The sequence below is a fragment of the Lampris incognitus genome, chromosome 9 (assembly GCF_029633865.1).
Source record: "Lampris incognitus isolate fLamInc1 chromosome 9, fLamInc1.hap2, whole genome shotgun sequence".
Classification (NCBI taxonomy): Eukaryota; Metazoa; Chordata; class Actinopteri; order Lampriformes; family Lampridae; genus Lampris; species Lampris incognitus.
In genome coordinates this window covers 30,656,023-30,672,156 of record NC_079219.1, presented here as the reverse complement: position 1 = coordinate 30,672,156, position 16,134 = coordinate 30,656,023, and the positions used below count along the sequence as shown (strand labels likewise).

At 45.0% G+C, this 16,134-nt stretch overlaps 1 protein-coding gene across 1 annotated transcript in view; it reads left to right on the top strand.

Annotated features, from left to right (window-relative positions):
• The window catches only part of emc2 (ER membrane protein complex subunit 2), a 71,624-nt gene extending 60,476 nt beyond the window's left edge, over nt 1-11,148 (top strand). Inside the window, exons 8-11 of the mRNA XM_056285900.1 lie at nt 4-85; nt 340-450; nt 2,317-2,421; nt 10,459-11,148. Of these exons, the coding sequence (XP_056141875.1) occupies nt 4-85; nt 340-450; nt 2,317-2,421; nt 10,459-10,545 (385 nt within the window). The 3' untranslated portion in view covers nt 10,546-11,148. The remainder of the gene's footprint in view (nt 1-3; nt 86-339; nt 451-2,316; nt 2,422-10,458) is intronic.
• The last annotated feature ends 4,986 nt before the right edge of the window (nt 11,149-16,134 follow it).

The window sequence follows — 16,134 nt, the reverse complement described above, 5'->3', positions numbered from 1 at the left end:
CAGCTATGGAAAAGCTGCGTTTTGTCTGGAGGAGCTGATGATGACCAATCCTCACAATCACTTGTACTGTGAGCAGTACGCTGAGGTAGGCACCCGTCTGGATGTCCGTCATCATGGAAGGGGGGCAAACTGTGGAATAAATGTTACCTCGCTGTGAAAGGTCCCTCTCTCTGACCCAAGAGATGCGGCCCCACACTTAACGTCACTGGCAATATAGGCAAATTAATAGAGAAATGTTTATACGGGTTGTCATGCAGTGCTTATTCAGATGTCATGCTGTCATTGCTGAGCTGCCTTTCAGCATAGCTTTATTTCTGCATTTAATGCTTTCTCACACAGGTGAAGTACACTCAAGGGGGGCTGGAAAACCTGGAGCTATCCAGAAAGTATTTTGCCCAAGCACTGAGGCTGAACAACCGAAACATGAGGGCATTGTTTGGTCTGTACATGGTGAGTAGTGTGTTGCTTGACAAGAAAAAAGTAGAGAGTAGGAAAGAAATGTACAAGTACTGCAGTAAAGCTTTTTTTTTTTTAACCCTGTGGTTTGTCAAGGTTGAGGCTTGCTACTGAGTATGTGGAATGAGACCGTGTGTGTGTGTGTGTGTGTGTGTGTGTGTGTGTGTGTGTGTGTGTGTGTGTGTGTGTTGGTGTTGGTGTGGAGCAAAAAAGGGGCTCTTAGACAGGTCAGCTCACTGCTGACTCAGATGGTGAACTCCAGCGTTGGAAAAGTCTGCCCCTCTGGACCTCTCTATTTTAGTAATAATACCCTTTTGGTGGGACCTTTTTATGTTTATGACTTGAATAAATAAAGTAGTCATGGAGTGAGAGAGTGCAAGAGAGAAAAGGACTGCTTCTGCTACAAGAGTTTTGTCAGTGTCAACTGAAACAGCCGGATGCCAGTTTGATCTTTTTAGTATATGCTGACTGGCTCTTTCATCTGCATATATTTGTTTGAACAGGATGTTGTTCATTAGCACCACTGCATCATATCGAGTTAGCCCTGACATAAGAACACAAACTTGAGTGGGACAGGGAATAAAGGGTGGAGTCGGGATAGCCCAAAGGGAAGCCGCTCTAGCACAGAGAACCCCACTGTTTCCTCTCTGCTGTGCTGGGAGTCTTCAGGTAGTCCAAACACCTCATACCCAGAGAGAGCACAAAACCCCCTGAAACCACTCACAGTGCTTATAGGTGTAGGCAGCATGTATAGTATAGCCGAAGCAGGGCGGGTCAAATAGAGACATTTGGTTCTGTTAACTCTCAAGTTCGTCTGGAGACAGAGCAGGCCCTATATGGTTTCCTGACAAGCCATCCACTAGCACTTAGGTCTTTAATGGAAAATTCAGGTGGAAGTTGAATCTTTATCAGTGAAAGTTCTGTCTGTGTGTGTTTTGCAGATCATCAGCTATTTTCGGTGGTGGAAAGCTTGACAGGTGCAGGGAGTTCAGTGAAGGGACAGGCCAATTTAAACATCTCCAACAACAGTAACAGTATTCTGGTCCCAACTCCTCAGACAGAGTGGCCACTGTATTTTTGATTGCTTGCAGTCTGACAGAGGACCTGGTAGCACTGACCACAGTTGCCTTGTGGGATAGTTCCAACACTTTCACTGGGATTCCCCTTCATGATCATGCACACCAGTGTTCAGGGATGGCCTGGTTCAGTTAACATCTAAATTGAGGTTTCTTTTGCTAAAAAAATTTGAAAGATGTCTACCAAAAATCCAGAGGCCAAATGATTTTTATAGAGAAACAGGGCCAGGTTGATTGGTGTGTAGTTAAAGTTTCAGCACGTTGGCAGGGATGGCTTTGAAGTGCAGGCTGGGTAAGCCCTCTGGGGTTTACTGTGTGGAGATGATGGTAGGAACATGGGAAAGACATGGGATTTGTGGTTCAGAGGGGAGCTGTTTGGGAAGGCGGAGAGCATGATTCACATGGTGCTCCTTTGGCCTTGCGCTGGGCTTTTCCAAGCCATGCAAGGTTCTTTCATCACCAGCAGTCAATGGTGTTAGAGAAATTAGGGACCATTAAGTGACACTTTACATTGGGGTGGGGAGGGAAGAGGTTTTACGTGTGGAGTATTAAAACACTCACTTTTTCCTCCCCATAAACAGATTTCTCCTGTGAAACAGGCCAAAGAAACTTTTTTTTTCTTTTTTTTTCTTTCTTTTTTTGCCTTGCTGCAGTGAGTGGTAGAGTGGCACAACTGAGAGTGGTTGTGCGATCATCTGTTTCACTTTCATTGCTTTTTCATCAAGTTTTGATAAAATATACCTGTTCACTCCCAGCCTGTCCCTTCTCCATTTTCCATTTTTAGTCTGCAAGCCATATCGCTGCTAGTCCTAAAGTCGGTGCCAAGTTGAAGAAGGACAATATGAAGTATGCTGCCTGGGCTGCCAATCAAATAAACAGAGCCTATAAGGTGAGTAACACATGGATGTTCATTAGCTTTGACTTAAAAATTTATTTTTCCCCTGTTTCACCGCTAGTTCATTCCTCCTACCATCCTCAGTACTTTCCTGAATGCTTTGCCCCATAACCTTTATACAAAGTGTCTCTCTATCTCCTACAGTGGAACGTTCTACTTTGCCCCCTTTTTATCTCTCATTTCTCCTTTCACCTTAGGTTAGAAACTACTAGTAGCACTCCATCTTTTCCTTTTCCCTTAGATGTGAAAGCTACTTGTATCTACATTCAGGACTTATCCTTTTTCTCCTAAGGCTGTGGAAAAATTTCACCACCACCCAATGTTTCCTGAATGTCATGCAGCACTGGAGGATTCTCTTTAACTCCCTTGTGTAACAAACCCCTTAGACCTAGCATCCAAGACTCTACCCAGAAACAAGGGGTCCTCTTCCACTTCCCCTGTCACCAACAATACAGTGAAACTGAAAGTGTAGTAAAGGGGGAGAATGAAAGAGAGTCATAAATTGGGGGAGGCAAACAGAGGAAATAGCTCAGGCTGCTAAAATGGTTTATGTTGTTGCCCTGGCAACATGAGTGTAAAGGCATATTTAATAGAAATCTTTACTGCCATAAGGGCCATATGTGCACTTTATTTGGATATTAAAACAGTTAAGTGTATTATATTAGTGGCTTCTTGCCCAGCTTTGGTAGGACGTGTTGAGAGAGTGGCTCACTTTTGTACCACCAAGCCTACATCTCACAACTTTCCATTTCTTCTCCTTCTGGAGAGATAAGACGAGCTTCTTTGCCGCACACTGTCACTTCTTAGAAGAGAATGAAGGGTGTGTTGACACTTTGAGAGAGTGACTCTATACATGAGCATCTTTTCTCATCTTTAGGTGGTTTTCACAAAGGTCAGGGAACAGCTCTTAAAATTTTGACTAATGGTTGTTCATTGTGTGGTTTGAGGGACTGCACTACATCTTGCAACACCTCGACTCCACAGGGACATATGCAAGGGTCCTGTCTGTGGACTTCAGCTCAGCGTTCAACACCATCATCCCAGACATCCTCCACTCCAAACTCACTCAGCTCACTGTAGCAGCCCCCACCTGTCAGTGGATCACAAACTTCCTGACAGACAGGAGGCAGCGGGTGAGGCTGGGGAAAATCACATCCAGCACCCGGACACACTGCCCACGGCAGTGCAACACAAAGACAAAAACACATATCCAAAAACTACAAGAACTACAAGAACACATATATCTAAACTTAACACAAATATCAAACTAAACAAAAAAAAATCACTGTGCAGGAGAACGAACGCCAGCCGATGACTGTCTGAACTGCCGGTCTGCGTGGGCTAGCAGTTAGCTTATCCTGCCCCACTTCTGCGTCCTGTCAGACTACCCTCGGTGTTTCCTCTTCAGGCGCAGCTCTGGGCAGGGCTGTGGTCCTTGGGCCCACTGGATGCAGCAGACCAGACTCCCCCAGCCAATCCAACACTAGCTCCCCCAGCCAGACACCTTTGACATATCTCCCCACACTCCACACGGTGACAATAAAACACAGTCAAAACTAGGCGAGGTCGCCACCAGACCGCCCTCAGTGTTATCGGAACTGCCAGTCTGCATGGGCTAGCAGTTAGCTTAGCCTGCCCCACTTCTGCGTCCTGTCAGACTACCCTCGGTGTTACCTCTTCGGGCGCAGCTCCAGGCAAGGCCATGGTCCCTGGGCCCACAGGATGCAGCAGACCAAGCTCTCCCAGCCGATCCAGCTCTCCCAGCCATCAAATGAAGACACAAACTTAAACGCAGACGTGGACAAAGACACTGCATGCACGGTACTGGGTGAGGCTGCTGCAACCATTAATTCGCGTTGCCATCTTCCCACACCGGTTTGGGTGAGGCAGCTGCAAATCTGAATTCGCACCACCATCTTCCCACAGCGGAAGTGGAATGGAGACCCGTCTGTTAAACTCCTGAAGTTTGCAGACAACAACAATCATTGGCCTCATCCAGGAAGGTGACTAGTCTGCATACAGACGGGACATTGAACAGCTGGCCCTCTGGTGCGGTCATAACAACCTGGAGCTGAACACGTTCAAAACTTTGGAGATGACACTGGACTTAAGGAGGAGCCCCCCCCCCCCCCCCCAACACTACCACCACCATACTCAATAGCACTGTGTCTGCTGTGGAAACCTTTAGGTTTCTGGGATCTACAGTCTCCCAGGACCTAAAGTGGGTGTCCAACACAGACAAAATCATCAAAAAGGCCCAGCAGAGAATGTCCTTTCTGCACCAACGCAGGAAGTTCAACCTACCTCAGGAGTTGCTGATTCAGCTCTACTCTGCAATAATCCAGTCTTTTCCTACACATCCATCACTGTCTGGTTTGGATCGATCACCAAACAGGACAGGAAGACAATGGACAGTCAGAACTGCAGAGAAAGTCATTGGTGCCAACCTGCCCTCCATTCAGGACTTGTACATCTCCAGAGTCAGGAAACGGACAGACATCATTGCAGACCCATCACACCCTGATCACAGCCCGTTGACCTGTTTCAACTCCTCCCCTCTGGTAGGCACTACAGACTACTGTATGCCAAAGCAACCAGACACAAGAACAGTTCCTTTACACAGGCCATCACTCAAATGAACACTTAAAACAGTCATATAGTGTCAGAAACAGTCCCCATGCAATATACCAGAAACATTGAACATCCACTGTACATATGGATACAGGTTCAGAAGTGAAGTTACGACCAGCCACCTCCTATACATGGATTACATCAAGCTGTATGCCAGAAATTGGTGAGACATTGACTCGCTGAGCCACCTCACCAGGATCTACAGTGACGACATCGTGATATTCAGACTAGAAAAGTGCGGTTGAATGGTGGAAAAACAGGGAAAGGTTTCTGATTCAGATACCTTTACTTAACTCAGAAGGGCAATTTAGTTTTACAATCTACCCAGACCATACACAAACTCACTGACACAAAAAGGTGGTGAGGACTGAAGGGGTTGAATTACCAGATGGCAGGATAACAGACATACAGGACAGTTACAAGTACCTGGGTATTCCACATGCAAATGGAAACAACGAGCAGACAGCAAGGAGGTCAGCTATAGCCAAGTACCTCCAGAGAGTGAGGCAGGTCCTGAGGAGCCATCTCAATGGGAAGAATAAGATCCAAGCCATTACACATATCCTCTACCAGTCATTAGATACCTAGCTGGAATAATAAGCTAGCCAAAGGAGGAGTTAAAGGCCACATCTATCAGGACACGGAAACTCCTCACAATGCACGGAGGGTTCCACCCGAAGTCCAGCAGCCTGAGACTGTACGATAAGCGAAAAGATTGGGGCTGAGAGTTAGTGAGTGTCAGAGCCACTAACTAGGATGAAACAAGGAATATCCACAAATACATCAGAAAGAGGGCCCCCCAGGACAAATTACTGAGTGAGTACCTCAGGCAGCAGAAGACAGAGAGTGGGGAAGAAGAAGAAGAGGCGGTATCATGGATGAGTAAGCCCCCTCCATGGGATGTACCAACAATAGATAGAAGACGTGGCTGATAGAGAAATCCTACCTGTGGCTAGAAAAAACTGCACAGAGGCTCTGATTATAGCAGCATAAGAAGAGGCACTCGGCACTATATCGGTTGAGGCAGGGGTCTACCACACCAGAGAAGACCCAAGATGCAGACTGTGCAAAAACGTGTCTGAGACAGTCCAGTACTTAGTAACAGGGTGTAAAATGCTAGCTGGGAAAGCGTACACTGAAAGGCAAAACCAAGTGGCTGGGATAGTGTACAGGAATATCTGTACTGAATACAGACTGGAAGTCCCCAAGTCCAAATGGAAGAACACCGCCAAAGGTGCTGAGAATGGCAGAGCTAAGATCCTGTGGGACTTCAAATTCCAGACTGACAAGCAGGTTCTGGCTAACCAACCAGACATTGTGGTGGTTGTCAAGGAACAGAAGACAGCAGTAGTGATCGATGTAGCAGTCCCGAGTGACTGCAACATCAGGAAGAAAGACTGTGAGCAGCTAGAGAAATACCAAGGGCTGTGGGCGTCCGAGTAGCGTAGTGGTCTATTCTGTTGCCTACCAATACGGGGATTGCCGGTTCGAATCCCCGTGTTACCTCCGGCTTAGTCGGGCATCCCTACAGACACAATTGGCCGTGTTTGTGGGTGGGAAGCTGGGTGTGGGTATGTGGGAAGTGGGTCCCTGCACTAGCGCCTCTTCTGGTTGGTCGGGGTGCCTGTTCTGGGAGGAGGGGGAACGAGGGAACAGGGTGATTCTCCCACACACTACGTCCCCCTAGCAAAAGTCCTAACTGTCAGGTGAAAAGACACGGCTAGCGACTCCACATGTATCGGAAGAGGCATGTAGTAGTCTGCAGCCCTCCACTGGTCAGCAGAGGGGGTGGAGCAGTGACCGGGGCGGCTCGGAAGAGTGGGGTAATTGACCGGGTAAAAATTGGGGAGAAAAAGGGAGAAATTTCCACAAAAAAAAAGCAACCAAGGGCTGAAGGAAGAACTAGATCAGATGTGGAATCCACAGTAGTCCCAGTGGGTGTAAGAGCACTAGGGGCTGTGACCCCCCAAACTGGTAGCGTGGCTCTAGCAGATTCCAGGAACAACATCCAAGGTCTCTGTCCAGAAGAGTGCAGTCCTAGGTACAGCTAAGATACTGCGCAGGTAGAGGACCCGAGCCTGAGGAAGACACAAACCACCCGAAAAAAAACAATGTATATATATATATATATATATATATATATATAATATCCAGTTAGTCAAGTAAATAACTGGATTAATTTACTCCTTATTTGTTGAGCACCATCCCTACCGTTGAGTGTTGGTAGGGATAGTGCTCAACAAATAAGGAGCAAAGTAATCCAGTGATTCAAATAAATTCTTTATGAGACAGTACAAACCTGTTTCATGCCATAAGCAATCATCAGCTGTCAGTAAAGTTACGCGAGAAAGAACGTGTTCTTCCCCATGTAACTTTATTGACAGCTGATGTTCTTATATATACAATATATATTGTTGAGCACTCTTATCAACACCATTGACAGTTTCCAAAAAAACCCCACTTTATATATATATAATCCATTGAGTCAAGTAAATTCTTTATGAGACAGTACAAGCCTGTTTCATGCCATAAGGAATCATCAGCTGTCAATAAAGCTTTATTGACAGCTGATGATTGCGGTTACTGTCTCATAAAGAATTTACATGAATCGCTGGATTATGTATGTATATCTATACTTTCCCTTCCGTTGTGTGTTTCTTTTAACAAAGTTTTATATATAGATATATAAGTTGTATAAGTAGGCCGACACATACGTGGCCAAATAAAACTGATTCTGATTGCGTAGAACACAGGCTGGGACAGAAGAATAGCCCCTGAGTTAAAAATGAAAAAGGTTTGCATAAAATCCCCTCGCTGATGACGACACCCTCAGATAGTCCAACCTTTATCATCCAGGGAACAGGATATGACTTCTGTCCCGCCTCTTTGCTTCTGTCCCTTGTCCTCAACCTCGCATGTGTTTGATTTGTGTAGTAATGGTAGGGCTTGTACCAGGACCTCAGCTCTGGTGTGCGTGTGTAGTATGTGTGAACACAAATGTGTTTTGTCATTGCTGTGTGAGAGAAGGTAAAATGACAAGGTGTAAGGTTGCTCCTTCATTTTTTCCCCCCTCCCTACCTCTTAATTAAATGGCCTGTGTGTTCTTTGAAACGGAACGGTATTGTAGACCTCTGCTAGGCAGCTGCAGGTTGCTGTGAGCTTGTGTTGCTTGATTGATGGCCCCTTTAAAGCATTGCTTGTGTCAGTCGTCCGCTTTTATTAGGGCCCTGGTACCTGGTGATTGTCATGCCTTAGTATGAGAAGTGGTGGGCAGGTGAGTGCAAGTGGGAGCAGACACCAGTGAGAGGTCACAGCTGATTGAGGCCCATTCAGAGGAAGAAAAAAAAAATGCCCTCTGCGGGGTTCACTGACATGTAAAAGACTGAAAGATGAGTGGTTAGTAGAGGCAGGGGACTCCAAAGTGGCCCCACATTGCCTGCCATTCTGTCCCACGTCATTGTGCAGATTCCCTGATTACCTTCTCTGTCACGGACAGTCTGTTCCCCCTGCGTCACAGCCCTGTTATCATAGGCTCTAAATAGATGTGGAGTTGTCTGCTCTGCTCCTACTCTTGTAAAGCAGGGCAGGAGTTAATGTGGTGGTCTCACCTCAGGCTGAGGAGATAATTGACTACAAGGCCTGGGGTAATGGCACATTAGGCAGTGCAGTGAAACACACCGATCATCATAGCTGCCCCAACACTCATGCACACAAACACACACAAACACACACACACACCCTCCCTCCCTCCTCTGGACGGATGAGTCACACTTGGAAATAACATAGCCAATTGTACACCTTAGCCAACTACCCTCTCTGTCGCAGTTTGGCAAAAAAGTTGGAAAAACGTTTTGCCATGGAAATTCAGTATAGGTTACATTTATAGTCAGTTCCTGTATTTACCTTGTATGTACAAGCCTGAGCAGATACATTGGGTCCAAAAAAAAAACAAAAAACAACACAACTTTTGAGCAAGGACGCTGTTTTACCTTGAAAATTTTATTTTTAAGTTTGCTTCTGTCCTTTTGGTTGTAGAGAATGTTGATGTGGGGTTTTTGAAAGAAGTTTCGGTGGTCTTGCTAGTGGCAGGGGGCATGAATGATTTTTGTCTTGATTTTTTTTTTCCAGTCATTAGTCTGTAACTTGTAGTGAGAATGTGTATGCATGTATGTGTATGGCCTTGCGTGTTCATGTGCACATGTATGTCTGTCTCGCTGTGCAACTACTGACTACTCTCTCAGGAGTTTCATCTCTCACCTCGTAGGACATGTAGATTTGCTCCCCCTTACCAGCCATGTGGGTGAAGCCCTGTTTTCTTAATGATTTAATTGGAATGCTCCCACAAATCCGCCTCCCCTTGTGGTGCTCAGAAGGGTCCTTGTTGGTCTGCAGTTGCTCCACAGGCCCCTGCAGAGCAGCAGATGTTGCTTGGCTACCTCCTTCCCTGATCCAGTATTTTAATACTTGTTCTTGATGCGCTTCCTCTTGCTTTCTGTTCAAATAGCAATTTCTCATGGATACAAGATTTCAGTTAGCCCTAAATAAGAGTTCTCACAAAGAAAATTGATAGACAGGAAAGAAATACCACAGTTTGATTCTTATATGGCTGTGAATACTTCAGTCTTAAAAATATGAATGGGCTCTCAACTTTGTTATGAAAGTAGTTGAAGAAATTATGTCTCCTGCCCTAATGACATAAGAGACCAGAGACACTAAGTTTAGAAATATAGTCCACTTTACGCTGTGGTCTGATATCTGTAGTGGCTTTGGCAAAGAACTGATATAAGATTTTTGGCTTTCAATTTTTTCTGGCAGGTGACTATACTGAGATCAAAAACTTGAACTCTGGTTTTTCTTATTATCTAACACTGGGCAGTTTGTCTCAGCTCTAGAAAAGGTCAAAGAGGATGCCTATGTATCAATTTTGAAAAGTTTGATGGGAGCAGTGTGTGTGTGCACGCGTGCGTGTGTGATAGTAATGGTATTCTTGTGTGTGCTGCTGTCTCATACTCTGGCAAATCCTATGAGGCCCTGTGGACAGAGTGCTGAAATTAGTGGAATAATATGCGTTCTAGAGGCACGGTACTAGAGGCCATGAACAGACTCATCATGTGCACATCCTGTGTTAGACGGCATACACACACAACATTTTTTAGACTGAAATGGTATTTAGGCAATGGTCAAAAACCTCCGAATATTGATACTGTTTTGCATAGTCTAGCCTGTACAGAGATGTCTTTGCTCAGTTTGAAGTGTGGTATGGGTGCATGAGGTTATCCTGGCCTGTGAGGGTATGTGTGTGTCCAAATGTGTTTGGATCACCATGTCTTTACTTGGAGACTTAATGAATTGATGCCACCCTGTATGTCCCTGCCTCTTATACCTTCTCTATCTTTGCAGCTGGCTGGTCGTGGGACCAAGGATAACAAATGTTCTGTGAAGGCTGTGGAGGAGATGCTGGAGTCCATGCAGATCACCATGTCCTAGATGCCCCTGACCACACCATTTCTCTTGCCTCCTTTTACACAAACACTCGGAGCCAACATGGCAGCTCTCCGCCTTGCATTGTGAATAGAGCTGGAGCTTAAGACTGCTGATAAAATCCACTCAAGTTGGATTCTGTAATTAACTGAACTTGTCATGGACCCTGGTAGACATTCAGATTTTTTTCTCAAACTCTCAAAGCTGCAGAGTTTCAACAACCATCCACTTTGGAGTCTAGGCACATCCAAACAAAATCTGTAAGATTTTTTTAACAATAATCCCACACATTAACCCAGTACTAACCCAGAAGTCCCTCCTCCCCAAGCTGGATTTTTTTTTGAAGTCCTAGCTCTTTTAGATCATCTTAAATAGATATTGCAAGTCACCACAACCAGACTGAAGCTTAAAATGTGTGAATGGGAGAAATTAACATAGTCTATAAATTCTATTTATAAAGACAACTTGGAGGTCCTACATGTCTGCACTGAAGTCCTCTAAGATCTCCTTACTATCTGTAAATGAAAAACTTTTAGTGTAATGACAGTGATTTTTTTTTCTTTTTTGTCAAGTCCCATCAAATTGTCAAAATAAAGGATTGGATGTTTACAGAGTTCATAGTATATTAATTTATGAGTGGAATTGAAGGGGCTTTCAGCTGTCATGCTGTCCAGATGTGAAACTGATGATTGATGATTTATTGTTTTATGAACTGTCTCCTCTCCTGTGTTGGCCTTTCATCGTCACTCAGCGGGTGTCACTGACATTGTCACTATATTGCACACCGTGGCCAGAATATCTATTATAACTAGCCCTGTGAAATGCAGAGGGATATATCATTGTCAACAAAAAAAAATAATAATATGGGTGTGCGAGTAGCATAGTGGTCTATTCCGTTCGTTGCCTACCAACATGGAGGATCGCTGGTTCGAATCCCCATGTTACCTCCGGCTTGGTCGGGTGCCCCTACAGACACAATTGGCTGTGTCTGTGGGTGGGAAGCCGAATGTGGGTATGTGTCCTGGTCACTGCACTAGCGCCTCCTCTGGTCGTTCGGGGCGCCTGTTCGGGGGGTGGAGGGGGAACTGGGGGAAATAGCGTGATCCTCCCACGTGCTACGTCCCCCTGGCGAAACTCCTCACTGTCAGGTGAAAAGAAGTGGCATGTGGTAGTCTGCAGCCCTCCCCGGATCAGCAGAGGGGGTGGAGCAGCAGTTCAGAGAGCAGGGTGATTGGCCAGGTACAATTGGGGAGAAATGGGGGGATATATATATATATATATATATGTGTGTGTATGTATATATATATATATATATATATATATATATATATATATATATATATATATTAATAATCACAACAAGGTGGCAAAAAAAAACCTCACTTATTAGTGAAAACAGCTGGGGAATTCCACCTTTCAATTACCCCAGACAGCAGCTGAACACACTGGCAAAACACCACTGTCATTTTAGTTTACCAAGTCTTGGAGCCTACTGCCGGTAATTAACACGCCACAAGAAAAATGTATTTATGAATCTGGGAGCATTTAAAGTAGTCGGGGGAGGGGGGTATGTTAGTGACTGTGGAAGGCAGGTCTGGTTTCTTACACTATAGGAGCAGCACCAGTTCGGTAACTGGCGAGTCAGAGTTGATCCAAATGAACGTCTTTCAGTTTCGCTCACCCATGCAGGGTCAGCAGTTACTTCCATCACTTTTGTTTATTAAGTCACAGCAATTGTCTCGTAATTTCACTCTCAAACTGGTGGAAAAGTTGAGTTGGGGCAGTCTTCATTCGTGCTCACTAATCCAGGTAAGAAAATCAAAGCAGGTTGAATCAGTTCATCTGGATACAACGTTTATTGACAGTGTTTCAAATGAGAGGGGTCACAATCTCAAAGCAGTGACCGGGGATCCATTTTCTCCAGCTTCTAAATATTCTGGCCTCGGTCTGCCTTTCATTTCCCCTCACCAATCTGGTGGAACCAATGCATGCCATGGGGACGTTTTGAGCACAAACTGACAAGAGTTGTTGATTTTTCACTGTGAAGGAGTGAAGCTTGACTGAACTTTTGCAAAGTTAGAAGGATGAAACTGACTGATTCGACCGAGGGCCCGTCCTTTTCATTTGCATTTTCCCATGTGCATGTCACTATGCTCACAAACGTCTCTTGGATGCATTTTGGGAAAAGGAATGAGAGCAGCAAGCCATTGTGATACGAGTTATCATTGTAAGGATGCTCACGTTCAGCCCCATCCACACTTAGGAAATAGTGCCATCTGTCGTCTGGATGAAGAACTCTAGAAAACCTGGAAAAAACTACTCTGGGTTCAAGCACGAATGAAGAAGTGACGGCATACATTTTTTTTCAGTTATACTATATAAATATCAGGCAAATACCTGGACCTAGCACTGCATTCTAATTTAATGGATTCGACTTTTTTAAAGTCGGAAACAATTCGTTTAACAAATAAATTGATCATTTTCTTTTCACATTTACATTTATTAAACGGTTCAGTCGTTTATTGATCCTTCGCGTCTCTGTTCTCACCCCATAGTTTACTACAACACCAGCCCACCACTGCCTCTTTTTCCTGGTAGATACCCCCACCCCCAAAAAAAAACAAACAAAAAAAAACTGTAAAGAAAAAGCTTTCACAAAGCTAACTGCTCTGTTTAGGGTGTTAACAGATCAAGTGTAGTGGATTAGCTATCAGCGTTGCCTAGTTATCCCCTGATTCTGAGAGAGATTAGCTGTTGGGAAGGGATTTGAACATCCTTCAATGGCTCTGTACCGCCGGGCCCTCCAAGGTGACCGGGTCACCTGAGCCATGACCTGAACAGGCTGAGCTGAATGACAGACTTAGCCATGTACCCGATCCGCCTGATCATAAACACAGAGGATGGTGACAGATAAATATGACGACGCACAGGCCAGGTGGTTTAATCCCACTGCGTGGGGGATTGGATGCTGCGTTGTGTCTCATAGGTTTCGTATAAGTAATGCCCTCCCCATCAAAATCCGTTAGTGTGCAAATTTACATCCTGGAAAACCGAAAAATTTATGGATTAATTTTTCAATTACGGAAAACACCTAGAAAATAATAAAATTGATAAAATAGCCTGGAAATATCATCGAGGCCATGTTCTATAAACGGGTCATAAAATCACCTTTTTAGATGGCACATCTTGAGTGTAATTTCGAGCTAAGACTGCGTATTTTAGCGACTGAGGTGTGACATCAGGGCTTGAGGTTTGTCAGCAGTATGCTCAGTCAGCAGCTAAACGTCACACAGTCCATTTAGAGACAGACGAAGCCTCCAGTGATAGATAATACTGAATAATATGACCTTCCATGAGCAATGACCCTCATGTACATCCAAGCAAAAGTCCTGGAAAATGATTTCCTCAAAAGACTGAGAACCCTTATTTTCTAATAGGAATTGATTCTGACTATCCAGTCAACCCCCCCCCCCCCCCAAGTCAGGTGATGTTAAGACATAAACTATATCAACGTTAACATGAGTAGATATTCCTAAACTGAGCAGTATTTGATGACCAGAAATAAGAAGGTGCCAGCTGTGGGAGAGAGATGAACAGACTGAGTAGAAAGGGGGGAGACAGAGGGATTGGAGGGGCTTGAATGAGGTAAAACAGAGGATGGGTTAGAAATGAGAGGACCAGGAGAGAGAGAGAGAGAGAGAGAGAGAGAGAGAGAGAGAGAGAGAGAGAGAGAGAGAGAGAGAGAGAGAGAGAGAGAGAGAGAGAGAGAGAGAGAGAGAGAGAGAGAGAGAGAGCGAGAGGCTCATCAAGGGAAAGGGAAAACGGAGGGTTTAACTGTAAGAGAGAGGGGGGGGTAGTGTGAGAGAGGAGTGAACTCCAGGGTGAAGACTTGGGCAGGGGAAGTTTCCCGAGGTGAGGGAGTGTGTGGAAAAGGGAGAACGGGGGCTCCAACGAGCTCATCAATCTCTGTCTGTTTTGGGGAAGAGGCTGGGAGTGCTAAAGATGGATGAGGCATGCAGTGCTAAATCCTGCCCCGTCCAGTCCCACAGCCCAGCCTGGTGATGAAATAGTGTTTTGGCTACAAGCAGGGGCAGTCTGACCAACTCCCTTTTTCTGGGAACAGAGAGTAAGAAGAAGGATGGATCACCCAAACAACACCTGACATGCGGTAGAGAGTTGTCCAGAGCCGATCTGCATCAGTGGATAAAAACCTCCAGTTCTTCTGCGGATCAACTTAAATGGTTTGTATTTATCAAAACGATGAACGCCAGGATCCATATTCATCTGTCCTCAAGCGTTTCATAGACAAATCTCAAATCAGTTCGCTCCATTTAATACTGACCTTCATCACTGTTTCTGTTTTTCATGGAAATTGTCAAATTAACCTCGTTTTCATGGAAAATTAAGTTTGACTACCATCGATTCAGTGTGGGATAAAAGTCCAAGCCGTTGGTTATTGTTAGAATTTGTGTTTTTATTAATTGTATTAATTGTGGTTTGTGTGTGAAAGTATCAAAGCCACAAAGCTCCGTTTCCCATAAGCAAGGGAAAATGTTGTTTTGTGAACGATAACCACATGAAGTTTCACACTGGCCAAGGAAAATTCTTTTTGAACAATGAATTGTCTGCACATATTGCACATACACTATAAAACAGTACAATTATCTTGCAAAATTGGAGTTCAAACTTTTTATTGTGAACATACAATATCTCTTTGTTGGTGCTGTAGGATATTTCCCTACACAGTTGTACAAGGTTAAGTGCAAATTAATTTTCACTCCAAGGGTGATGGTGATGAAAGGTATCCTCTTGGCCAAGACTGTGTGTGTGTGTGTGTGTGTGTGTGTGTGTGTGTGTGTGTGTGTGTGTGTGTGTGTGTGTGTGTGTGTGTGTGTGTGTGTGTGTGTGTGTGTAAGTAAGTGCATGTGATCGGCTGAAAAATATGAAGGGGTTTATTTCGATCATGAAATTTAACCTGCCGGCTCCAGGCATCACTTCTGCTCCTGAGCTTCTCCTCTTGACCTGGATGCTCCGGAGCTCTGAGATATTCTTCCAGAGGACGCTCAGGGCCCCATGGAGCCCTTTTCTCTGCTGGTTGCGCCGGGCCGAGCGCGGTTCTCATCGCCACGCTTCTCTGGCGGAATGTTTGGCTGTGCACATGCCGCGGCTGCATCCTGTCTGCACACTTGGTCACAGTGCATGGGATGTGTCGAATCAGAGAGGGGCAAGCCGCCGGCTTCAATAGACAGTTGTTCTTTCTAGCCCAGGCTTTGCAGACCGCAAATCCCCCCATAAGAGAGTTTTCTCAGCCAGAAGGCATGTGGCTTACCCCACACATGGCCTAAAGCCTAATTACAAAAGGAGGGAAAGGGCGAGATTGGCTACCGATCGAGCTTCCTGGGTGAATGTTTCTAGCAGCCACAGGGGGGATACTTTATGTTCTGAGAAGGTATGCAAGATAAAATGTTGGTGTTTGTAAACCTGGGGTTGATATGGTGCACAGACCGAGCTGTATCCAAGACTTTGTGAACACCAAGCACGCTCTGACGTGTTTTTTACATCCATAAATGTCAAGCATTTCAGCCATTTTGTGAG